The sequence below is a fragment of the Lemur catta genome, chromosome 7 (assembly GCF_020740605.2).
Source record: "Lemur catta isolate mLemCat1 chromosome 7, mLemCat1.pri, whole genome shotgun sequence".
In the NCBI taxonomy this organism is placed as follows: domain Eukaryota; kingdom Metazoa; phylum Chordata; class Mammalia; order Primates; family Lemuridae; genus Lemur; species Lemur catta.
Window position 1 is genome coordinate 39,961,904 of NC_059134.1, and position 26,658 is coordinate 39,988,561.

At 39.3% G+C, this 26,658-nt stretch overlaps 1 protein-coding gene across 1 annotated transcript in view; it reads left to right on the plus strand.

Annotated features, from left to right (window-relative positions):
* Positions 1-25,592, plus strand: part of MAML2 (mastermind like transcriptional coactivator 2) — a 133,726-nt gene extending 108,134 nt beyond the window's left edge. The window contains exons 4-6 of the mRNA XM_045556929.1: positions 14,803-15,006; positions 20,465-20,576; positions 23,085-25,592. Coding sequence (XP_045412885.1) covers positions 14,803-15,006; positions 20,465-20,576; positions 23,085-24,100 — 1,332 coding nt within the window. The 3' untranslated portion in view covers positions 24,101-25,592. The remainder of the gene's footprint in view (positions 1-14,802; positions 15,007-20,464; positions 20,577-23,084) is intronic.
* The last annotated feature ends 1,066 nt before the right edge of the window (positions 25,593-26,658 follow it).

Below are 26,658 nucleotides of genomic sequence, written 5' to 3' on the forward strand. Positions count from 1 at the left end.
TATGGTATTACATTATGCCTTCTACACTTATATATACAAACAAGTTCAGAATTCAGTCTAATACATTTCCTCAACATTTCCATTCCCAAGCCTCAGTTCATTTTATCTCAATTACTTCAAAAGAAGAAAACCAGTTTTACGCCCCCACCACTGTCTACCCACAACTGGATCAATCTATTATGTCCTCATTATAGAGACAAAAATCTTTGCATGTTATGTCGTTAGCTTGTATTTTAGACTCAACAGGGAAAAAAGAAATCTGATTATTTCATCACAGTGGTATTTATTGTTAGTTTGATGAAATAAAAATGGAATTTCAACTATTCTATCACTGGAATAGAATTTTGAGATTATAGTCTAACTTCTATATCTTGGAGAAAGGAAAGCCTAGAGAGGATATAAGAGAAGACTGCAAAATCAAAAAGGTTCACAGGTCACGTGAAACAAATTCATAGACGAATCAATTAAATGTCATAGTGTGTAAGATAAGAATAAGTAAAAATTGTCAGAGTAAATAAGAATTAAAATTAAATGCTAGCTTTTCTTGAATACTGTCAAGTCCATTTGTGCTGCTATAATAACAAAATACCCCAGACTGGGTAATTTATAAAGAACGGAAATGTATTTCTCACAATTATGGAGCTGGGACGTCCAGGATCAAGGCACCAGCATTGGTATCTGGTAAGGGCCTGTTCTATCAGTGGCTTCTCATGGTGGTAGGTGGAAGGACAAAAAGGAGCTAAACTCACTCCCTCAAGCTCTTTTATAAGGATACCTAATCCCATTCATGAGGGCTCTGCCTTCAGGACTTGATTACCTCCCCAAAGGCCCCACCTCTTAATACCCCCATCATGAGGATTAAGTTTCAACATGAGTTTTGGAGGGGATACCATCACTGAAACCATAGCAAACACCTCCCATGAGCCAGAGACCATGTCACATATTTTACCTACATGATCTTATTTAAACCATACAGCAATTGTATGAAGAAGGCAGTATTACTTACCCCTGAATAGATAAGAAACTGAGGCATGGAGAATTTTATAATTTGCCCAAGAGCAAACAATTAGTAAGTTATGGAAGAAATGTTTACACCTAGGCATTCTAAATACAGAGGCTACCTTTTTTCATTATTACAATATATTGTCATGAGATATCACGTGAGACATGTAAGAATTTTCTTAGATTTTGTTTCTTGCTATCTTGAAGAGTATAAGAAGAAGCTAAAAGTATTCTATACAATTTTCATTAAGGTGAAATTCCAGAGTCAAAAATTATATATTGTTTTCCTTATTCCCCCCCCAAAAGATCTTATATTGTTTCTAAGGTATAAGAAGCTACCTCTGGAAATCAGTTTTTTAAAATTCCAGATTAGTGTAATATATAATTGAGCTATCATTTTAATTTAAGAACCTTTGAAAAGGATTGTGTTCCTTTTGAACTGTTGTGTCATTTATCTCTTCTTTGTTCTCCATCACTACTTGTCTACTGAGTTGCCTTTACTTTTTTTTTTTTTTTTTTTGAGACAGAGTCTCACTCTGTTGCCCAGGGTAGAGTGCCATGGCATCAGCCTTGCTCACAGCAACCTCAAACTCCTGGGCTCAGGCAATCCTGCTGATTCAGCCTCCCGAGTAGCTGGAACTACAGGCATGCACCACCGTGCCCAGCTAATTTTTTCTATATATATTTTTAGCTGTCCATATAATTTCTTTCTATTTTTTAGTAGAGATGGGGTCTCGCTCTTGCTCAGGCTGGTCTCGAACTCCTGAGCTCAAACAATCCACCCGCCTCGGCCTCCCAGAGTGCTAGGATTACAGGCGTGAGCCACGGCACCGGCCTTGCCTTCACTTTTAATGAGAACAGAGAATGTTGACAACTTATTGCATCCAAAAACGTAATGCCTTCCAAACATTTCTAGAGGAACAGATAAGTTTAGAGTATAAAACTAGTTCCTAATGCATATGCCTTTGAAGCGAATGCTTATGTAAAGAGGAGTTATAAGCCTGATATTTACCATATCAAAGAGAAAATAAAAAGGGATTAATATTAATACAATTTATAGAATAAACTCAACAAAAGATAAAACTGCCCTTAAACACAATTTCCTAATTTTGTTTTAGTTGGTAGAGGCAGTGGTAACAATGCTCAGTTATTGCTAAGTTTGAGTCACTGAGAACATCTCTGAATAATTATTATTTGTTGGGTTTTGTGTAGTATAAACATCATGCTACCCTATCTGATGATCAGAAATTGTATATTATTTAGTGATACCTTGATATATACATACACATACATACGTATGTATGATATTCAGAAAATATATATGATATTCAATAAATATCAAATTTACTTAAGTGGGGATACTAATATTTATTTTGAGTCTGTTGCATACCAGCTACTACTATACCAAGCACTTCACTTACTTTATGCCATTTGTTCTTAACTGCCACCCTTGGAGGTAAATTTATTAAATATTATCCCTACATAACTTAGAGTTGGGATTTTATCCTCAGTCTGTCTGATCCCAGAACCCACTTTTCACTACAGCTACCTACTCCCTGAAATTACTTGTAGAACAGAGGGATATTTTAAAAATATTTTGCCCATCATCTTGTTTTATTAAGCTCAGTAGCCTTTAAGGTACTTTTGATTTTAAAGACAAAGGCATACATATGGGGGAAAAAAAGACAAGTTTCTTAACTTTATCTGCTCATCTTTAAAATGTGAATAATAATTAAAATAGAATTAATGTGGGAATTAATTAAGATAATAAATGCCAGACCCTCAACACATGGCCTGGTATGTATTAAAAAATGGTATCTGCTAGAAGAAATTGTGCTACATCAGCGTGCCTTCTTCCTGCCTTCCAGCACATATACATCATCATCATTATCATCATCACTGCCGTCATGATCTCCATCATCATTTACCACTAACTTCTCCTTCCCAAAACGTCTTTTTTGCTGAGGGCCCTTCTAAGGTGGCACACCCATAAAAACAACATTGGATCCAACAACATTGCTCAACCTTTGCCTTTCTCTCCTACTCTGGCTTTCCAGTTGACTTTGAAAAGAGCCAGCATTTTCAACCCATGCACCTCACAGCAGGAATTCTGTCCTCATTTTCTACCTCTCACTGCTTCTTCAGTCATTCTTGTATGTTTTTAATTTTTTTTATTTCAGCATATTACATGGGGTACAAATGTTAAGGTTACATATATTGCCCTTGCCCTGCCCAAATCAGAGCTTCAAGAGCATCCGTCCCCCCAACAGTGCACACCACACCCATTAGGTGTGAGTATACCCATCCCATCCTCCCCCCTCCCATCTGCCCGACATCCAGTGAATGTTGCCACTATATGTGCACATCAGTGTTGATCAGTTAATACTAATTTGATGGTGAGTACATGTGGTGCTTGCTTTTCCATTCTTGTGATACTTTACTTAGTAGAATGGGCTTCAGCTCTAGCACCTCTTATATTATCCTGGATAGAGCATTCATGTATTTTTTATGCAAAAAACATTTACAGAGAGCTCTGTACCCTAGAAATACCACAATGCACATGCTCCAGCCTTCCAAGCACTTTTCATGGGAGATGGACATGAGCAAACAAACAATCATGATACACTGTGATAAAAGCTACCTACTGGGCCAGTACCAGGTGTTATGGAAGCACAGGAGAGGGGCATCTAACACAGCCTTGGGAGGTCAGAGAAGACTTCATGAAAAAATGACATCTGAGCTGATCCCAGAAAGGACGGGTGTTCACATGATAGGAAGGGGCAGAGAAAGAGTGTTCCAGGCAGAGATGATATGTGTGACCATGTATAAAACTCTGGAGAAGAGAAAGAGCTGTATAAGTTTGGAGAATTGCAGGTAATTTAATATCAGTAGAGTACAGGGAAAGGAAAGGATGTGTTGAGAGATAATAGTGAAGAAAGATGCAGAGACCAGATCATGGAGGGCCTTATGTACCATTTTCAGGGGTTAGGACTTGGAACCAAAGGCAGTAAGGAGCCATGCATGGTTCTAAGCTGGGAGTATAGTGTAGAGGATATATCCATGGGGAAAAATCAGTTTATTACTTTCATAAATACTAACCTTTGAGGGGTTGGGGGTAGAGTTCTCAACCTGAGGTCTATGGATGGTCTGTGGATGTTTAGAGAATTTGTAAACTCCCTGACATTGTAGACAAAATTGTTAGTTGTATGTATGTGGGGGATGGGAGGAGCGGCAGAATCCATAGCTATGTGAAATCCTCAAAAAGAAAAAAAAAAAAAAAAACTGTGATCCAAAGAAAAGTTTGAAACCACTGCTCTAGAGGCAGAAAACTAAAAGCCAACTTATAGAGCAGAAATTTCAAGTCTGCCACAAAGAGCCCTTCTAAAGTCGAAGAATTTCTCTTTTAAGACAAATTTCTCATTCCTTCCCCTGAGTTACCAAACTCTTCCCACTCCACCCTGACCCACTGACGTTTTGTTCCTGGCCACTCTCCCACCCAAATTCTGCTTTCTCACTCATGGAACTGGTCTCTGTGCCAACCCATAATAAGTGTCCACCCCAGAGGCTAAGAATAGACACAGTGTCCTGGTGACTTAAAAATCAGGTAACATCTGAAAGATGAACTCTATAGTGACCACAAAACTCATTCTAATCATTTGAACCAAACAAATTATAAACATATGATCGGGGTTTCCCTGCAGGGTGGAGGAGAAGGTACTGAGCAGGGGAAGAAAAAAGCCTTATTAAGTAGAAGGGAAAGCAGTTACTATTCACAATGACAAAGGACAAAGAAAAGTACTCAGCCAAATACATTCTTCTGTGTTTTCAAGCTCTGCCTTTCCCCATCTCCACCACCTCACCTCTTACCCCCAATAAGCCAGTTCTGTCAGACAAGCTACAATTCTTTCAAGAGAATAGATTTTGTTCCACTTATTTCTCCTTAATATATCATCCTGGATTTGGATATGGATTCTTCATCTTTCAGTTAGGTGTGTGACCTTGTGCAAGTCAATTACTTAACCTTTCTGGGCAGTGTCTTCATCTGTAAAATGAAGTTGGCTGAAACCCTATAAGTTGCTTTTTTTAGTTCCTGCTGTCTGTAATGGTTGCTAAAGTGAGGGCTATTGTAAACAGATCTTGTGATAAATATTTTTTATTCCCAATTTGGCAGTTACTTCCTAGAATTGCTGGATACTTTCTCTAAGGCATTTTTAAAATTTAATGTAAAAGGCCAAAGTACCTAGCATTCCTTGGCCAATAGCCAAATAGAGCAAGGGTCAGGAAAGTTTTTCTGTTAAAGGGCCAGAGAGTAAATATTTCAGGCTTTGTGGGCCATAGGTCTCTGTCACAACTATTGACCTCTATTGTTATAGTGGGGAAGCAGCCACAGACAATATGTGAATGAATGTATATGGCTGTATTCCAATAAAATTTTATTTACCAAAAAGGGTTGCAGGCTGTATTTGGCCTATGGTGTCATAGTTTGCTGACCCTTGAAATACAAGACTGGAAGACCTGGAAAGCTGAAGATAGCAGGGTTCCATCCTGTCAGTCTTTCTGTTTGCAAGCTAGTTCCTGGATGATATCCTGATAATTGTTTTGTTGTCACTATTGGTGTTGTCGTTGTTGTGTCAAACAAGAACTGCTCAATTCTTTTAGCCACCCACAGCCACCTCAACATCCATGCCCCAGATAAATAACTTGAAGTAAGTGGGCCTGCCAGCTTGTAGGGAATCTGAAACAGTTAAGGCAACTTGTTTCTCAGGCAGAGAGATAAATAAATGGTTTCGTGGCAGACAGTTCAGAAGATGAATAGCCTGGAGAAACAGTCGGGCAGTTAGTTCTGGGAGACAGGGAAAGAGAGGAAAAGAAGGAAAAGAGAGAAGGGGGCGGAGGAAGAAAGATTGATTGAATGGCAAACCAGTTTGTGAGATCTACTGTACAGACTTGCCCAGCTGGGCACTTTATCTTGAATTTGTTTTGCAAATTGCAGATGCCTAGCTCTAGAAGCCAAGAAAAAGAAAAGGCAGTCATCCCACGCCAAAATACTCTCGTGGATCTCAAATCATTTACATTACTTCATTTTTGTGGGGGGCGGGGGGAGCACAAAAATCCCCCTTCCAAAGTAAGTTAAGAACAGAGAGCCATTTTACCTCGAGGCCTAGAACAAGACAAATATTCTTTCTTTAGAGACTTTTCTTAATATTGAGAGAACAATACCTGCCCAATAACTTTGCCTGTTTTGTCAAAGTTTCTTTGTCACTGTTCAGCCCACAAAACTGCTTTAACAGTAAAACTGACTGAATTCAACGTGTCTTAATATTTCAACATATTTCACTGAAGCCAGGGATATTTTGTGTGCTGCTTTAGGACATGTCTAATTGTACCCCATTCTACCTTTTGCTGAAATCAGTCCTGCCTGACAGAGCTCTTGCAATTACATTCAAATGAAAGAAAGAGGTAACCTCAGCACTTTTATTAGTCAATATCTTTTTTAACGATCTCTCACATATTGACTGCTATTTATAGAAGCACTTTGTCAAAGTTAAGACCCAGTGACTAGGCCTATCCTCTGCTGTTTGTTATTGAGATTCATAAGATTTTCTTCGAACATACTGTTTCCTTAAATGTTTATCCCAGAAATTTTAAAGAAGAGAGTATTGGTGAATTCACTGATTTCATGGCATACATATGAATTTATTATGAAATCTTCACTACTGATTTGAAATAATTTTGAAATATTTTCAGAGTGAAAGAGCAGAAATGGGGTGACTAAATACCAGCCATGGTTAGGGGCAGAGCAGTGGAAGGCTGATGAGAGGGTCAAAGCCCTCGACGAAGAGGATGCTCAAAAGTGGGCCTTAGGGTAAGCGCAGGACCACTTGCGTACAGCCTGAGAAATGTTGAAACTAAGATCTCAAATCCTTTTTGATTGGGATGGCCTTTTGAGAGAAGGAATTATCCCACTAAGAGATTCTGATTTTAAAACTCATAAAAATTATATTTGTTTTAGGTTTAGGAGAAGTCCTTCTGTTTTTACTGCTTTATAAGGCCTAGAAGAATGCATGCTGTGTAGTAGATGCTCAGCAAATATTTGTTGACTTAATGAATAAGAGTAGAATGAAGATAATAATTCTAAAGACACAGGTTGATTATTGATAGAACTTTGTTAAAAGAATACAGACCTGCTTTCATTGGTCTAGCAGTCCTGTGCTGGATTAAAACAAGGATCAAGAAACTTTAATCATGTTTAAGCACTGGCTTTCTCCTCTATCTCCGTGATTTAATGCTGTAAAAAGACTTTAAAATCGCAAATACGCATACTCACAAACATGTGGACAACTATCTATGAATACATATTAAATGTAAATTGATATTAAATCCCAGGAGGATAAGAGCAGAAACCTATTTTGTAGGTTAACATCAAATGCTGTCATTTTATAGGTAAAAATGGGGAGAAAAACCCACATAAAATGAAAGATCATTCAAATTCATAATTTGAACCAGTCATTGACTATTGCTTGCTGTCACATCAATCTTTAACTCCAGTTTCTCCACAAACCTGGGTTTTCTATCATATAAAAGACTACATCAATGGAAATAGCCTAATTCAATCTCACACACACACACACACACACACACACACACACACACACACACACAGACATCTACTGGCTGAGGATGGCCATTTTTACCTTGACCTTCACATGTTCTTGAGGATGTAATGAGTTTTAGGGGAGAAACAGATGATTTCTATTAAGTCAGATTCTACATAGGCTAAGTTTAAGGCAAAGAGTAAGGCTGAATATGAAAATCAAAACCAGTGCATCAGAGCATATTTTTCTTTCAAAATATTTTATGTACTAAAAAGTTTGCACAACATCTTGGCAACAACAGAAATCCTGTGTAAGGAGGTGTTTTGTGTTTCACAGCAAACATAAGGGCAAAAAGAAAAAGGCAGCAGCAGCCAAATATTACTTCAATCATGAATTAAAAGAATGTGTATCGTAGAGTACCTGGTAAGGTCCATGGGCTAGAAGCTACAAAGTTTTAAAATTTTTTGCAAAATTCCAAAAGAGAACTTATCTCTTATTATTTCCTCCATACAGGGCACCTCCCTTCACCCCAGCACTAGTTTCAACTTTGGACAACCCTTAAGACTCTAGGGAAAAGAGTCCTAGAATATTTTTGATATTGTGAAGGAATGAAACTAAATTTAGCACAGTCCTTCTGTTTGATTAGAGACAGAAAGAGACATAGTTACATTTCCTTGGCACACAGATCTTTTATAAATCTTAGAGAAGGGTGGTTTTCCAGATTTCTCTGGAAATTAGAAGTTCACCAATTCTGCCAACATTGAGTACTCTGTCTACCACCTTTCTTTTTATTTTTCCCATTTCTAAATACCTTTTATAGTCTCCAGAAAATAGAAAACTGCCTAGCACATAGTGGACATTCAGTAAAATTTGTCAAATGCATTAATGGGTTGATGGATGCATGTGTGACCAGACTAGGCATTAGGTGTTCTGGATTTTAATCCTAAGGCACTGGTAGGTATCATACCACCTAATGGAAATTATTATGCATTGCTTTTTGCTGTCATAACTTTGGGTGAGTGTGTTTGTGGCGTGTGTGGTATGTGTATCTTTATCTTCCCAGACAAACTGTATGCCAGAGATCTTCAACTCAAATGGCCTACATGGGCCAAGCAAGTCACAGAAATAAGGAAACTGGGTGGGTATAATAATAAAATAAGTGATGGAGCCTCTGGCCAACTGGAGTGCACAAGGACCAATCTGTATTTAAAATATTATGGGGTCCAAACATACTACATCTGCAATCCAAGTATACTTAACAGTTCCAGCTCCTTCACAAGGATAATTGTACCTAAAACATCTCTCTGATATTTAAAAACACAAAAATAAGAAAAGAAATAATAGTTAAAACTTATCAAACACCTACTAAGTCCCTGGCACTGTTGTAAATTTCATCTGGTCTAATTTTATGCCATTAATATTATTACCTTCATTTTACAAATGAGGAAACTAAGGCATAGTACTTAGTAAATGTATATTGGTTGTGCTAGGAATAAATAATTAGATGTTAAAAAAATAAAAACCAGCACAGCAAAGAACAAAGTATCAGAGCCCTGAACTGAGCCCAGATGAAAGAAACATATCCCCAAAGACAGCCCATCAGAGAATGACACCACATGCATCTTCTGGCATCTCTAAGTAGAAGGATGAAGGTGATTCCCCGAGTCCCTAGGTGGCTCATAATCTACAACATGACTGAGACCTCTACATTTCTTAGAGTTGCCACAGAAAAGCTTTCTGCAATCTGCAAGTTCTATCTCTTTTGCTTCATGATGAAAAATACCAACCAAACATAAACAGACTCTTGCACCCATGTGTTGAAATCACTTTAACAATTATGAGCAGCTGACATTTAGTAAGTGCATTATCTCCTTTAATTCTTGCAGTACACACACTACTGTTATTGTTCCCATTTTACAGATAAGGAAATTGAGGCTTATAGAGGTGAATTAACTTCTGCCAGATCATATACCTAATAAGTGCCAGAACTTGAATATGAACCAAGGTGGGCCTGTTTCCACAGCTCATGCTCTTGTCCACTGCATGGAAATACAAAGAAGACTGAAAAGGAAAGTGCATTGAATTTTTCTAACTATGTTTGTCAACCACTTTTTAAAAAAAAATACTAAATCCTCTTTTCAAAGTGTTGCCTAAAACTCCAAATTGTATCCTAGAAAAGAGCAGAATGTTTCTATTCTGGTTGAAGTGGAGAATGGAGGGCCAACCACTGCCCCCAGTGTATTCCCTCCCACCTTAATTCCACTTTCAGCTGTCCATACACTCCTCTGACCCTGCCTGTTTCTCCCTGTCACAGGCTCTGCTTTCCTGTCCTTAGTCCAAGTGGACCCAAAGGCTCAACCGTCAGTCCTCCATGCATTTCCTCTTTCACTCGCCCTCCATGACACTCAACTCACTGATCTACATCTACTACCATCCCGTTCATGATTCTCAAGTGTTTGTCTCCAAGTCCACATTCCTAGTGGCTTATAGGACATATGGGGTGAAATCTTTTCCAAGAGTCCTGATAGATTTAAGGTTGAAAGAACTGACCAGTCATAGGGGTATAAATGTACTAGAGCTGCGATCCCCAACCCCTGGGCCACAGACCGGTACCCGTCCATGGCCTGTTAGGAACCAGGCCGTACAGCAGGAGGTGAGCAGCAGGCAAGCAAAGGAGCAAAGCTTCATCTGTATTTACAGCTGCTTCCGTCACTCACATGGCCGCCTGAGCTCCACCTCCTGTCAGATCAGCAGTGGCATTAGATACTCATAGGAGCACGAACCCTACTGTCAACTGCGCATGCGAGGGATCTAGGTTGTGGCTCCTTATGAGACTCTAATGCCTGATGATCTGAGGTGGAGCTGAGGCAGTGATGCTAGTGCTGGGGAGCAGCTGCAAATACAGATTATCATTAGCAGAGATGTTGGACTGCACAGAGACCATAATAAATCAATTGCTTGCAGACTTGTATCAAAACCCTATCAGTGAGCGGCAAGTGACAATCAAGCTGCATCTGGTGGCAGGCTTTATAGTGGCAAGTGAGTTAATGTACTTAAGTTTTACAGCTGCATCTGGTGGCAGACTTTAAGTCAGAATCCCACACTTATTTTAATCCATGCATGGCTGCTCATTATTTTATTTACCACTTCCATTCGCGCCTCTTTCCCACACTGCATACTTGTCTCAGTCACTGTTTTGGTAGGTTAGCCCAAAAGCTAACCTAACAAAAATGAATAAAAAACAAATGTTGCTGGAGAGCTTCTTTGAAAAGGGGGGAAAACCCAGTGATGAGACAGCAGAAGACTCTAAGACTGCCAACAAAATGAAAGCTGTATTTAAAAGAAAATACCTAACTCCTACTCAAATTACGGGTGCATTGCAACAGGTGATTCACATTCTCCAAGCCTGCTTTGTATATGTGGCAACTGACTATCCAATGAAGCTATGAAACCTTCAAAACTTCTTCACCACATGGAGACCAAGCACCCTGCATTAAAAGACAAGCCTTTGGAGTTTTTCAAAAGAAAAGTATGTGAACATGAAGAACAGAAGCGATTATTGAAGGCCACCACTTTATCAAATGTGTCTGCACTGAGAGCACCATTCTTAGTGGCTAACCACATTGCTAAAGCTAAGAAGCCCTTTACTACTGGTGAAGAGTTGATCCTGCCTGCTGCTAAGGATATTTTCTGTGAACTTTCAGGAAAGGCTGCAGTTCAAGAGGTGGCACATTTTCCTCTTTCAGCTAGCACCATAACCAGACAAATTGATGAAATAGCAGAGGATATTGAAGCACAATTGTTAGAGAAGATTAATGAGTCACTGTGGTATGCAAGCCAGGTTGATGAGTCTACCGATGTTGACAAGGCAACAATACTTGTTTTTGTGCAATATTTTTTTCAGGAGGATGTGCATGAGGATATATTATATGTACTTTTATTGCCAACCAACACCGCAGCTGCGGAACCATTCAAGTCTTTGAATGATTACATATCAGGAAAAATGAATTGGTCATTTTGTGTTGGTATATGCATGGATGGAGCCTCTGCCATGACTGGACGGCTTTCTGGTTTTCACTACTTGGGTCAAGGAGGTTGCTTCTGAGTGTGAGTCTATGCACTGTGTAATCTGTGGAGAAATGCTGGCTAGCCGAACAGTGTCACCTGAACTAAACAATATTTTGCAGCATGTGATTCAAATTATCAACCACATTAAAGTGCGTGACCTTTACTCATGTCTGTTTGTGCAGCTCTGTGAGGAGGTAGACGCAGAGCACATATATCTTCTCCTATACACAGAAGTGAGCTGGCTTTCTAAAGGTAGGTCACTGGCCAGAGTTTTTGAGTTACAAGAGCCGCTCTAGTGATTTCTTTTAGAAAAACGGTCACCACTGGCAGCACGTTTCAGTGACACACAATGGGTTGCAAAACTTGCCTACTTGTTGAGACATATTCAACCTGCTAAATGAACTCAACCTGTCACTTCAGGGGAGAACAACAACTGTGGTCAAGTTGGCGGATAAAGTGGCTGCATTCAAAGCCAAGCTGGAATTATGGGGGCAATGGGTGAACATTGGAATTTTTGACATGTTTCAAACATTAGCAGAGATTTTGAAAGAGGCTGAGCCAGGGCCTTCTTTCTCCCAGCTGGTGCATGATGACCTATCTCAGCTTTCAAAAGAGTTTGAGCATTACTTCCCAACCACAAAAGACCCCCAAACTTGGAAGGAATGGATCCATGACCAATTTGTGAATAAGCCAGGTGTATCGACTTTGTCTATACTAAAAGAGGAGCAATTGCTTGAGATCACAAATAACTGTGGCCTTAAACGTATGTTTGAGACAACTTAAATCTCCATAGGTTCTGGATTAAAGTCAAGGTGGAATATCCTGATACGGCCACAAAAGCACTGAAAAGCCTGCTTCCACTTCCAACATTCTTACTTTGAAAAGCAGGGTTTTCTTCAGTGACAGCAACCAAAACAAGACTACAGAGTAGACGGGACATAAGCAACACACTTTGGGTGTCACTGTGTCTTTCCCATCACTCCCAGATGGGACCATCCAGGTGCAGGAAAACAAGCTCAGGGCTCCTGCTGATTCTGCATTGTGGCGAGTTGTATGATTGTTTCATTATATGTTACAATGTAATAGTGATAGAAAGAAAGTGCACAATAAATGTAATGTGCTTGAATCATCCTGAAACCATGCCTCCCACCCCCAAATCTGTGGAAAAATTGTCTTCCATGAAACCTGTCCCTGGTGCCAAAAAGATTGGGGACCGCTAGAGGATGATTCCTTTAAGCTGCTCAGGGATGGCTCTAATTATCTTTAACCCACTGCTGAGGAGGATCTCCCCGCCCTCTCCTCACTCCCCTGCCCGTCTCCGCAACACACTCCCTTCCACCTGCCTGACCTGCGGGCGCTCACCCCTGAGAAGAGTGCTGCACGAACACATGGGTTGGCACGGGTTTAAAGTAGAAAAATCTTTCTTCTCAATGCTTCCTGTCACAGCCAAAAGGCAGTAGAGCACAGTGATTGAGAACTAGGGTTGTGAAGTCAGACAGACCTGGCTTCAAAACCTCCTTGACTACTTACAGCTGTGTGATCTCTCTACGCCAAGGTTTCTCATCTGCAAAACTAGGATAATAACACAAGTTCTTGCTCATTGTTTTGTTGGGAGGAGAGCAGGAGATAAATCATGTAAGCACTGAGCACAGTGACTGGCCTGGAATAAGTTTCAGTGGACGGTCATCCTTAGGATTGTTTTGTAGTCCTTTGCTTTTGAGACAGCTGGTGAGCTCTGTAGCCCCAGGCATTACTAAAGCAAGGCCAAGGCTTTGGAGTGGTGGCTTATTTTTAATTAATTAATTAATTACTTATGTTTACAGCTCAGCAGATAACTAAAGAAAGAAAAAGAGATAAAGGGGAAGAAAATTTTCTCAAATGGGGTACTGACTACTACTCCTCATCAGGCATCATGGGAGTTGTTTTGTCTTTCTCTTGTAACCTTCCACCATCCAGGTGGGAAATAAGAGTTAGATTTTGCTGCTTCCATGTATGCAGTGTTTCTCAAAGTGTATTCCGTGGGTCAGTGAGTATCAGAAGCACCTGAGGAGGTACCCTGCTCTAGCGCCTCAGAATCTCTGGGGCAAGGCCAGGGCACCCATGTTATAACCTGAATCCCAGATGATGGTCATCAAGTGTGAGGATCTTTGACTTAGTGCTTATATCACATAATCTAAAATTTGATTCTATATTTTCTTGTATTTATACATGTAAACATTTTCTCCCTTACTTAGGTAGTAAATTCTTCAAGATAGGATCTTGTTTTCTAGTCTTATTTGAACCCCACTAGTTCACTAGTGTACAGCTCCATCCTAAGTACATCATTGGGAATTAATGAGAATACTTGTCTGGGTTTAGTTTTCTGCCCTGCAGGGTCCTGATCTGTCAATACCTAAAGATTAGTAGAGACCTCAAATTAGAATGGCAATTCACCAATACCTAATATTATTTGATATGCAAGGTGAGTTTTTTAATCAGTATTTTCTCATTGTCAGTGGTGTATGTGTGGGGTAGGTTCTTTTACTGGTTAATGTACTGTGATTCCTGAATTACTGACTAGGGAACAAAATTAACAAGTCCCTTAAAAGTAAAGCCCATTCCAAGTTTCAAAGTGTTTGTAAAACAGAAACTCACAGGCCTTGCTGCCTTCCCTTCACAGAAAGCTGGGCAAGGCAAAATGCCTTCTGTCCAAAATGGTTTCAACTTTTAAATACATGAATTGAAACATAATTTTCATTACAGAATCAGCAATGATATGTGCTCATTTTAGGGGAAAGGAAGGATTTGTTATTCTATGATGTATTTGTTCCTGAGAAATTGAGAGGTTTGCTGTATGTTTTGATGTTAGTTTTCTTTGAGGTTCTATAAACACCTTCTGGAATGTGGAGGTTCTACCATCAGAGTCATATGGGAGCTTTTCCAGTGCCCTAATGTCATTAACCCCACTGCTTTGGTTGCTGTGATGTGTAATTATTTCTTGTACATTCAAAAAGCAATTCTCTGATCTCCGACCCATTAACCATGTTTGATCTTTAACAAGATGAAAAATGTTTGGAATCTAAGCTTCTGATCTTTGTGCTGCATTTTTCTTCTCTTAATTCACAGTAGCTTTTCCTTCCCTCTTCCTCTTCTTTAGGATCAACACTCTGTGGTAGGCCAGAACGCAGGCCCCAATCCAAGTCCCAACCCCTGCTCAAATCCAAACACTGGAAGTGGTTACATGAACTCCCAGCAATCACTGTTGAATCAGCAATTGATGGGAAAGAAACAGGCTCTCCAGAGGCAGATCATGGAGCAGAAACAGCAACTTCTTCTGCAGCAGCAGATGCTGGTTGACACGGTAAAACTTTCTTTTAATCTCTACTGCACCTACCTGTTGGCCCAACAGAGGGGAGTTCATTCTTTCCCATGTGTGTTTACTGCCCTTTTCTCTGTGCCTACTTATGTGACAGTAACAAGGGTGTCCTGGCTGTAAGGAAGGATAATTCCATACATTTGAAGTGCTGCAGAAAAAAAGAAAAATATGTTTGATTTACCAGCTGCTGGGCACTTGGAATGCATGGCACCTCTGCTAAGTAGCCCTGCCCAGCACAGGAATGTCTCTAGAACTCTCCAGCCACCAATATGGGCATTTGAATCAGGCAAAAGAAACCAGTGTTATTCCCCAGCCCTGAGGGGCAGAAATCGTGAACAAAACTTTAATCAACTCAAATCCAAATTGATTTTAGAGATAAAAGAGTTTAAAAAGCAGTTTTAAAAGTCAACATGGAGTTTCAAAACTAAGATTTGGCTTCAAAAATAAAACATCTCACAATAGTGGATGTTCTTTCAGAAAATTGAAAATGTATTTCTCATTTTCACTGTATTTATCTGGCCTTTTAAGAAAGGCAAGGTCATGTTTCTCACACACAACCCACACATTAACCCTGCTTCAATATTTATCTGCTCCCTTCTGTATTCTCAGACATGTTCACATACTCAACAGCAGATCCAAAGCCTTCCTGCCTCCCAAGACCACAGCCCCTAGATTCAGTCTCTCCCTTCAAACTATTTGGCCACATGACATAAGAAATATCCATTTCCAGGTCAATAGAGCTAAGGTACACAGAAAAGAGAAAAACAAAATCAAGCAATTTTATACTCAAAGAGCTTTATAGTAAGAGTCAGAAATGTAGGGTGTGGTAAGTGCTATAATTATTCAGTAAATATTAATTTACAATGAAGATACAGCCATAAATAAGACAGACCCTCTCTTTGCCCTAAAGAAGCCTAGAGCCCTCTGTGTCAAATAAATAGGCAGTTGTAATGCATGTGGTTAAATGCTATGCCGTGGGAACTGCTAGAAATGGTTTCAGGGAGAAATTCTATCTACCAAAGATCTGAAAGTGAAGTAGAACATGGGAGGAAGAGTAGGGGGCTTGTTTCAATCAGAAGAACCAGTATATTCAAAGACCCAGAGACAATAAAAGATGCTATATATTATGTTTGCCAAGGTATAGAATGTGCACAAGGATGGGGAAGTGACAGGCAAAGAGGCCAGAGATGAGAGGCTAAGGCTTGATAAACCAGAATTTATATTGTCTGGAAAGCAATGGAGAAGATCTGAAAAATCTGACACCAGGAAGTCCTAGATTCAGATTTGCAGTAATAGTAAGTGTATCAACATAGTAAGAGAAAATGCAATGGAGAGAACAATTAAATCCAGCCTGGAAAGATTGAGGACAGTCTCCCAGAAGAAATAAAATTTGGCTTTGACTTTGAAGGATTGTAGGATTCTTTCTGATAGATAGAGTAGGTGGGGTCCACCATTCTCGATGGAGGGTGGGCCAGAGACCAAAAGGTGTAGTCTGGGTATGTATTTGTTGGTTAGTTTGAGATTGTACTATGAAATATTTAATACATAATGAAAAGTATAAATACTGATATAAGAATCACATATGTTTTTCAAGAAATGACAAATGAAATAAGTTTGGAGTCCATAGCATGTGAAAAGAAATAGTGAGAAATAAATTTATTTGACCTTGAATAAGGAATAGTGAGAAATAAGTTTACAGATGACCTTGAGCAGTGGTCCCCAACCTTTTTGGCACCAGGGACTGGTTTCATGGAAGACAATTTTTCCATGGACAGTGTGGGGGAAGGGGGGGCTTTGTTCAAGCACATTACCTTTATTGTGCAGTCAAACGTGTCTGCTAATGATAATCTGTATTCCAGCTACTCCCCAGCACTAGCGTCACCACCTCAGTTCCACTGCAGATCATCAAGCATTAGATTCTCATAAGGAGCCTGCAACCTAGATCGTTTGCGCACGCACAGTTGACAGTAGGGTTCATGCTCCTATGAGGATCTCATGCCACCGTTGCTGATCTGACAGGAGACAGAGCTTATGCGGTGATGTGAGTGATGGTGCAGCTTATGCGGCTGTAAATACAGACGAAGCTTTGCTGGCTGGCCCGCCGCTCACCTCCTCCTGTGCGACCCGGTTCCTAACAGGCCACAGACCAATACCGGTCCAGAGCCCAGGGGTTTGGGACCACAGACCTTGAGTATTGCCTTAAGGTGTAAGGGAGCCACTGACTGGATCACAAAGTAACATAATTGATTTCTTCTTGAAATCATAGTTTTTAAAACTCCAGTCTTCCCACCCGTTCCCCACCACCACCTTTTTTTTCAATTCTTATAAACTAAAGAGCTTAGAAACAAGGGCAGCAGAAGAGGAAAGCATACAATCTAAGATTGATTCACTGGGTGCACTTTCATCACTACCATCAGTACTACTAACTTGATGAATTATAACAATCAGAGGGAGTGTTTCTGGATTTTTGGCTCTGGTTAAAAGACAAGGAAGTGGTAGTGTACACATCCCATGAGGGTCCTGGTCTGGCACTGGCCTGACTCCCACCAGCCCCAGTTGAGTCACCACTGGGCCAGGTGCAAAGGGCAGTGGCATAAGCTGTGCAAAATGAATGAGAATGAGGCTGCCGTCTTTGTGATTTTTATAAACCATTCACATTTCCTTTTGTTTGGACACCATTGAGGGTGCCTGTGCTTTTTAGCATATTCAGGAAGAAGCAGTCTTTGATACCACTTTGCATTAGCATATGCTTTGTGGTCGGTTGCAGTCAGTTGGCAAGGCCAGATAGGCGCCTAAATTGAGACATTTTCTCATGAAAGTTTGTTATCCTTATTCTCTATTATTCTCCCACCGATGAAGCACAAAGAGGAGAGATGAGTCATACTTATTACAATGGGCATCATAATTACCAACACGTACTGTACACCTACTGTGTGCCAGGCACCACACTGAGTTTTTACAGAATTAAAGGATTGATCTTTACAGTGGGAGTATGAGGGAGGTCCTCATACTTACTTACATACATAATTATCTGTATCTTGTATTTTTGGAGATGGGAAAACTGAATCAGGACAGATATACGATAGCAGATGATTTCTACAATAGGTTTTGAGGTCCAAGAGATTGGGTTATCAGTAGACATTAGTTGATAAATTTTATGTGGCATAAAAGTCATCTCAGGGATGGCCTGTGTGTTTACACTCAGATACAATAGGAATGTCATTCTCTTCCAAAATGTGGCCATCTCCATTAAGTATTGGAGTCTGGTCTTTGCTCCTCTTCAGCGTAAAGTGACAACATGACAGTTCTGTGTTATGTCCATAAGCAAGGTTATTAATTCTGACTCATTTGGGAACAGGTAGTTTTAGAAACTTAGATTGCCAGAGATACATGTGATAAGCCTTTTAACAACAACAATTTAGCCCCTAGGGTAATAAGAAGTCAACAATTAGATTGAAGATACATAAAAATAAATCCACATTTGAAATCTAGTCTATGATGGGGTGTCAAAGGCCTGATCGTCTCTTTCACACACACACGCACACACATACACATCCTGTCTTCTTCAGTATTTTCAGCAGAAATATACCTAATTATGTAAGAAAGAATGACAGATGCTTTTGGAAAAGAGAAGATTTCAGAAAGTTTTTATGTTGGCATAAAAATCGAAACTATCATCTTACACAATAGTTTACAACAGGGCTGGTTGAACATCACCACATTTGGGTTCATGGAACATCTCAGGCTATTTCTTAAACATTCAGGGTTTGGGCAAAACCGAAAAGAGTTTCACCAACCACTTTTCCCCTTAATTTGTAAATCTATGCTTAAAAGAAATATAATCCATATGTTTCTGATTCATTTACACTTAGCTCATCAAAATTGTGTTTTAGATGAATTACTTATGTCCCAAAAAACTGTGAGTCTTTCAAGTTTTTCTCTTAGCAACAAGAATTTGGTTTGTTGTTGTTTTAAGGCTTTTTTTCTCTCCTTTATAGTAGACTTACTCTGCTAAAAAGAAGGTTTGGAATTTGATGGGAAACTGAGAAACACATGGTTTAAGTGAGTTCTAAGTTAGTACACATTTGGCTCCCAGCTAATTTACGCATGTATCTATTACAAAGTTTTCTTTTCTATTTATTGACTTTTCCATAATTATAGGGTTCTCTCTCTACCTATGCCAATTATTTTTATCTTTGAAAATGGAGGTTGCTATGGGATGTATACAAAATTGCAGTGAAGCAATTCTAAAAACTCCCTGATCCATACTGAGCAAGAAGAAAAGCAGCCCTTGATGTCCAGAACTGATATGATGTAGCCAAGCCATTTTGTTCTCTGTTGGACATAAACAGTCTTATAGGATATCAACCTCAGACAAGGTTACTCTCAGACTGTGGTGAAATGAGACAAAATAGGGCCACTTTATAATTTTGTCTAAAGGTCACACTGTGCAACTCCCAAAATACCAAATATCCCCCTTCTCTTGAGCTAAGTGAGTGATAGCTACTTTACTCAATCATAGAATCAACCTCACTTTCTGACCACTTCCAATCTAGAACAAATCTCTATTTCCTTAGACCCTCCCTAAATCACCCAAAGTCCAAATCCTATCATAGGTTCTTTCTAACGTGCTTCTACTGGGACACCCCGTGCCCACCCATGATTGAGTTTTCCTTTGATGCGATGAGTAAAACATCCAACAGGTATGTTCCTGGTGGTTTTGGCTGAGGACATTGACAATATTAAAAGAATGTCTCTCTATTCTTTGTTATCTCCCACACTCACCTATTCTAAAGATCTAAAGGTGGCTGATTCCAGAAGGAAGAAGTGAAGGGAGCCTAAGGAATTTCTGTGCTTTTAGAATGGGACCCTGAGAAACAGAGGAGCAAGAGGCCCTTGTATTGTGTGGCAGGAAAGAGCCTGAGTTTTGGTTCAGGATTCTGTCTCTGTTCTACCACTGTGTGACCTTGAGCAAGCTATTTAACCTCCATTTCCTCATCTTGTAAGTGGGAATAATCACACCTACCTTTGAGGATTATGTGTGAGGGGGGAAAATAGAAATGGTGTGCATATGGTACCTATAGCAGTACCTGATAGGTTATCTCCTAACATCTCACCGTATCTAGGGTTGCCCCATTTAGCAAATAAAAACACAGAATGCCCAGTTGTTCTGTAAACAGAACTTTTGTTCTTGCAAAATAAAGGATATGAGAGTAGCTACTAGATCCAGTGTTATGGAGAAGTAGAAATTATACTTCCATGTAGGAAGTTTATTGAAATTGCAAAGATTTATCTCTAAATTAAGACTAATAAGTAAGGTTATGATTTGTAACCCATGACTGCAAAATTGTTCTTATATTCTTATTTTTTGAATAATATCACATAAATTTTTACAAGTGAAAAAGTATCTACAATTTAATATGTTTTCATTTGTATTTTCAAGGAGAAAATGGCTCCACAAGATCAGATAAATCGACATCTGACAAGGCCACCCCCAGATTATAAAGACCAAAGAAGAAATGTGGGCAATATGCAACCAACTGCTCAGTATTCTGGTAAGTGTTCTTAAAAACTAATAAAAATGATAACTAGGAAAAACTCTTCAATTTTCAACATTTTCTCCTTTTCCCATCTCATATTTGGTTGTAATGTCTTTCTTAGGATCTTTCAGTCACTCCCATTTGGGTTTCATATCAAGACCACACTTAAATATTTTTCAGTCCTTTCATCAGTTCTTGATTGTTCTTGCCCTATATTCACATATTTCACTGCTTTCCAGATTACTGAGAATTCAGAAAAGCTCAATATTTTCTAACTGCTAGATTCAATCATACTCCTCCCATGGTATATCTTGCACCAGGTAGTGGAGAGTAAGCAGATATCTCTCCCTCTGAGACAGGTACTTGTATAACTTGCATACAGCCTTATCCTCTTGTCTCCACCTTCGAGCTCACCTCTCCAAGGTTTCTCCTTCAAAGACAAATAGTCCTGCCACCAAGGAATAAATTGAAAAACAAATTAAGTTTTTAGGAAGGCTCTCAAAAACACCAAAAGTGGATTCCATTTAAATCATAAAGTAAAATTTCTTAATAGCTCTCTCAATATAAAATATGTGGTAAGCACTACCCCCAAAATCTCTCTCCACCCACTCTCTGAACTCCAAAAGAAAACCCAGCCTGTCCTGCTCCTGCCTTCCCCTGTTCAGCATCACGTCTCTTCTGCCCAAAACTCTGCACTTTACTGTGTAAGTTAAGCTTATCCTCTCGGGTTTCCAAAGTTCTCTCTGCTCTACACATTACCTTCATCTGTCCGGGAAGCCATCAAGAAGATACTCTAAAGAAGGAGAAGCTGTGAACACTCCTATCTATTAATATTTCCTGGTACTATTAAGTGTAGTTTTAAATATGTTGTTCCTACTTTATTTAAACTCCCTCAAATATACCAGGTTGCCTCTTTTGACTAAAATTAGGAATGGAGCCAGCATGTGCCTGTAGTCCCAGCTACTCGGGAGGCTGAGGTGAGAGGATTGCTTGAGACCAGGAGTTCAAGGCCAGCCTGGACAACATACAGAGACCCTGTCTCTGAAAAAATAAATATGTAAATAAATAAAATTAGGAATGGGATATATTGTCCCACTCTCTAAGATAACTTTGCTTCAAGGCAAAAACAGGATTCTCTATTTGTGCTCAAGGAAGTTGAAAGACAAGGTGGGATTTACAGTCACATGTTGATTAGCGATGGGGATATGTTCTGTTCTGAGAAATGTATTGTTAGGTAATTTCATCATGGGGACATCATGGGGTGTACTTACAGAAACCTAGACGATACAGCCTACTATACACCTAGGTTGTATGGTATACCTACTGATCCGATTCTACAAACCTGTCCAGCATGTTACTGTAGTGAATTCTGTAGTCAACTGTAACAGAATGCTAATTATTTGTGTATCTAAACACTTTGTGTCATCCATTAGTCTTGGGGAATATGACAGTGAACAAAATGGGCAAAAATTCCTTTCCTCATGGAACTTACCATCTAATAGGCACATTTTTTCCTCTTTCTGGCAGTCCATTTTTGTCTCTCCAGATGTTTTCCCATGATAACTTTAACCTCCCCAAGTCAGGAAGACTTCACTGTGTTGCTTGATCACGATCTGTTGTGTGGAGCTTCCCTATTCAGCAGCCTGTGGCTCGGGCACTTGTTCCACATCCAATCAGTTATTGACAGGCATCAGTTTAACTGGCAGGCACTTTGTGCCTCCATGGATTGCCCAGTACAAAAGCTAAGTGGTAAAGGAAATATTCAAAGAGCAAATGATGCTGGAGACTGGAGTCTGGAGTGTAAGGGAAAGCTTAATGGAGGAGCTTGGGTCTTGGCCTGAGCCCTGAAGAAAAGGTAAGGAGGGAGGGAAATAGCATGAACAAAGGTGGCTCATAGTGTAACTATACCTCTCGGAACAGAAGGCTTTCCTTATGGAAATAATTACCAGAGCATGGATCACATTGAATTCTAGATATATAAAGAGTTGGGAATTTACCCTTTGGACACTGGGGAGCCACTTATGGGATGATACAGATGCAGAGCAGGACATGATTTTCAAAGCCATAGGTGAGGAATATTAATCTAGGAGCCATGTATAGAATTCATCCACACTTTCTTATTTGGACCCTGGGGAAATAGTAGCATGGATTTCATGGCAGATGGCTAATCAAAATTGTATTCTTTGGACTTAGGACATCATAAAGCTAATTCAAAATGGAAGATTGACTATCACCTCCCCTTAATGACTCCAGAAGAGGAATAAATTAAAACCTCTAAAATAGAACCATTCCAGTTCAGTCTTGTTTCTGTAACATGTAAACTCTTGAACTAAGGAGTGACCTAGGGTGATACTTCCTCCCAAAAGCTGTCGTGTTCCTTTTATATAATATATGCGATGACTATTTCTCTTAAATCGATCTCACATCTGAAAGAAGTTTCAGAGTTGATAGTTATTGCAAAGTGGTATAAAAGAGGAGATGACATAATGTGATGAACTAATATAATTCTCTTCTTTTTCTTAGGTGGCTCATCGACAGTGAGTCTAAACTCTAACCAGGCTTTGGCAAACCCAGTTTCAACACACACCATTTTAACTCCCAATTCTAGCCTTCTATCTACTTCCCATGGGACAAGAATGCCATCGTTATCTACAGCAGTTCAGAACATAGGAATGTATGGAAATCTTCCTTGTAATCAACCTGGCACATACAGCGTCACTTCAGGAATGAATCAATTGACCCAACAGAGAAACCCAAACCAATTGATAGCAAATCAAAACAACCCTCTGATGCCACGGCCACCTACCTTAGGCCCAAGTAATAATAACAATGTGGCCACTTTTGGAGCTGGAACTGTTGGCAATTCACAACAATTGAGACCAAGTTTAACCCATAGTATGGCAAGCATGCCAGCACAGAGAACATCGAACGTAATGATCACATCCAACACAACAGCACCAAACTGGGCCTCTCAAGAGGCAACAACCAAACAGCAGGAAGCCCTGAAGTCCACAGGAGTCCGCTTCCCCACAGGGACACCTGCAGCCTATACCCCAAACCAGTCATTACAACAAGCAGTAAGTAGCCAGCAATTTTCCCAGAGGGCAGTGGCTCCTCCTAACCAGTTAACACCAGCAGTGCAAATGAGACCCATGAACCAAATGAGCCAAACACTAAATGGACAAACCATGGGTCCACTCAGGGGCCTGAATCTCAGACCCAATCAGCTAAGCACACAGATTTTGCCTAATTTGAATCAGTCAGGAACAGGGTTGAATCAGTCGAGGACAAGCATAAACCAGCCACCATCCCTGACACCCAGCAATTTTCCTTCATCCAACCAAAGTTCCAGGGCTTTTCAAGGAACTGACCATGGCAGTGACTTAGCTTTTGACTTCCTCAGCCAACAGACTGATAACATGGGCCCTGCCCTAAACAGCGATGCTGATTTCATTGATTCTTTGTTGAAGACAGAGCCTGGTAATGATGACTGGATGAAAGACATCAATCTTGATGAAATCTTGGGGAACAACTCCTGAAGAAGAAAGAGGAGACAATTTATAAACTCCAAGCACTAAAAGGCAGTATTTTACAAGGACTCTGTAAAGGCCAAACTGTTGACTTTTAAGTGGACTACATGAAGATACCATGGCTTAAAATTGGGAAGCAGAAAGTAACTGCGATGGTGAACATTTTGGTCCAAATTCTTGTCCTAAATCTCAAACCTGAAAGTAAAACATTGGGATCACTTTTCCCTGTCTAAACTCCAGGACACAGTATCCAATTTATCCAAACAGAACTGTGATGTTGATGTGTAATTAATTGTGTAAAATAGGCTTCTCAAGCTCCTTTTCTCCCTGAAAGAAAGGTAATAGAACTTGTAGCTTATTTAAACCCCATGTCATGAGGAGGTACTATTAATAGTTCCAAGCAACAAATTCCTTAATTTGCTCTAATAGATATGTGTGGTTTGATTTTTCCACACTGTCCTTTCATTTAATTTTTCTAAATCTTGCAGGATGGATTGAAATGTTATAGGTTTGTTTGGAGAAACCAAACAGTACCCTAAGTAAGGGAAAGCCAGAGAACCTAGAAAACATCCAGTGGAATACAGAATTTCTTCCCTAGATTCATTGCTTACTTTTGCAGTTTTGCCACAAGTACTGTACTTTGGGATGCATGTATAGTGATGAAACAAGAATGTAGAGCTGTAAAATGTGATTTTGGCTTCCACAGTCAATTTCTAAATCCACTCCCAACCAAGTTTTAGATACAACCAAGACCTGTCCTAATCATACTGAAATACTGATGCACACCTGTCTATATTAGATTTCACTTTTTAAAAAATCCATTGGACATCACTATAAGGAAGATTTATTTGGACATAAATAATCTGGGGTATTGCTTATTGTGGTTGATGCCCACTGGTTTATACCCAAGCTGAATGAAATCAAGCCTTGTCCCTTCCTACTTATTTTGATGACCAGAGACTGGTTTGTAAGAAAAGGAAGTTTGGAGACCAAAACTGAGATGAGAAGGTATCATGTTTTGGTTGGAGATAAGAACCAGGAGTGGTGGGTTCAAGTGGTTACAGATCTATTTCTTAGGGTTTGAAGGGAAGCATAATTAAGAGGGAAAACAGTCTGCCCTTCTTCAGACGTATTATTTGGATTTGGGTGAACAGCTAAATATTAATGGAATGTGGTCTGTTAGTAGCGGTTCTATTCATTCTTCTCTCCCTGACGTGATGAATCATTGCCACATGCTAGATGGACCCTTCATGTCCAGGTTTTCTCCCTCAAGGCTGAGCACTATTTTGTTGAGTCATTTAACCTCAGTGCCCATATACAGACCAGCTGTAAGATGGGGAAGATGTGTGCTGATTTGGAATGGATGAAAAATATCACCATCATTTTCCTAATTACAGAGGGACAAAGGTTATCTTCAGTGCTTTCAGTTATACACTCACATATTCAAATATCAAATGTAATTTAACTGAAGTCATTTAATAATCAAGTCTTTAAATATCTGCTAAAAACACATACACACACACACACACACACACACACACACACACACACACTTTGAAAGTTCTATAAAGCTCTCTCCCAATCTTTAAAATGTCTAGAAGCATTCTCCTTCTGTTACACAACACCAACATCAGTGGCCCAGAATCCTTTCTGTGCTAGGTTGTAAATACAAATAAATTACTTGTTTTGTAAACTTTTGTAAAGAATATTTTGGTAGAAATACTTAAAACATATTCTTTGGGTTATATTTATACATATGTGAAATAAATATACTATCAAAAGGTTATATTTTATACAAAAAGTAAATTGCTACGTTTTGTATGCTAATATACAAAGTTTTGTATAATATGATGGTTTATTTTTAGCTCTACACTTAAACCGTAGGTGGTCGAGTGGGGACTTTTAAAAACTATCAAGAGGCTTGTTAGACACATTTATATTCTGAAACCTCAATAAGAAAGCATTCCAGGTTTCAATCCTTTTCTTTTTTTATTTTTTCCTGCTCCCACATTCTTTTTTAAACCCTTAGTTCTTATGTCTTATTTGATTATTCTGCTGTGCACATTGTATTGGTCCTTGTTGCATGTGGTCTACTGTGTGTTTTCCCATTTGATAAAACAGCGTTTTTCCATGCAAAAAAGAAAAGAAAATATGATGTACATATAAACACTTATTATTTTATGCCTCCTCCATGTTACTGTATATATCTGCCAGCACTTCCCAGTTACACTCCTGTGATTCAGCTTATTTTTCCCCCTCACATAAATAGTATGTTTTGTAGTAGTTATCAAATTTAAGAGATAAAGCAATCAGAATGTTTGGATTTTCTTCTATCTAATGTGAATTTCATAATTAATGTCTATTTATTCAGCTATTCATTAAAATACAGGATTCTTTGGAAAAAAATGGTGTAGTCTATAGTTTCTGTTTGTTGGCAGCCTGTTACCAAAGATGAGGTCATTTTCCTGAAACCTGAGATAATGACAATTTGATAGACGTATTTAGCCAAAACCTTAGGATTTACAACTTAAGAGCTATTGGAATACAATCTCCCATGTACTGAAATA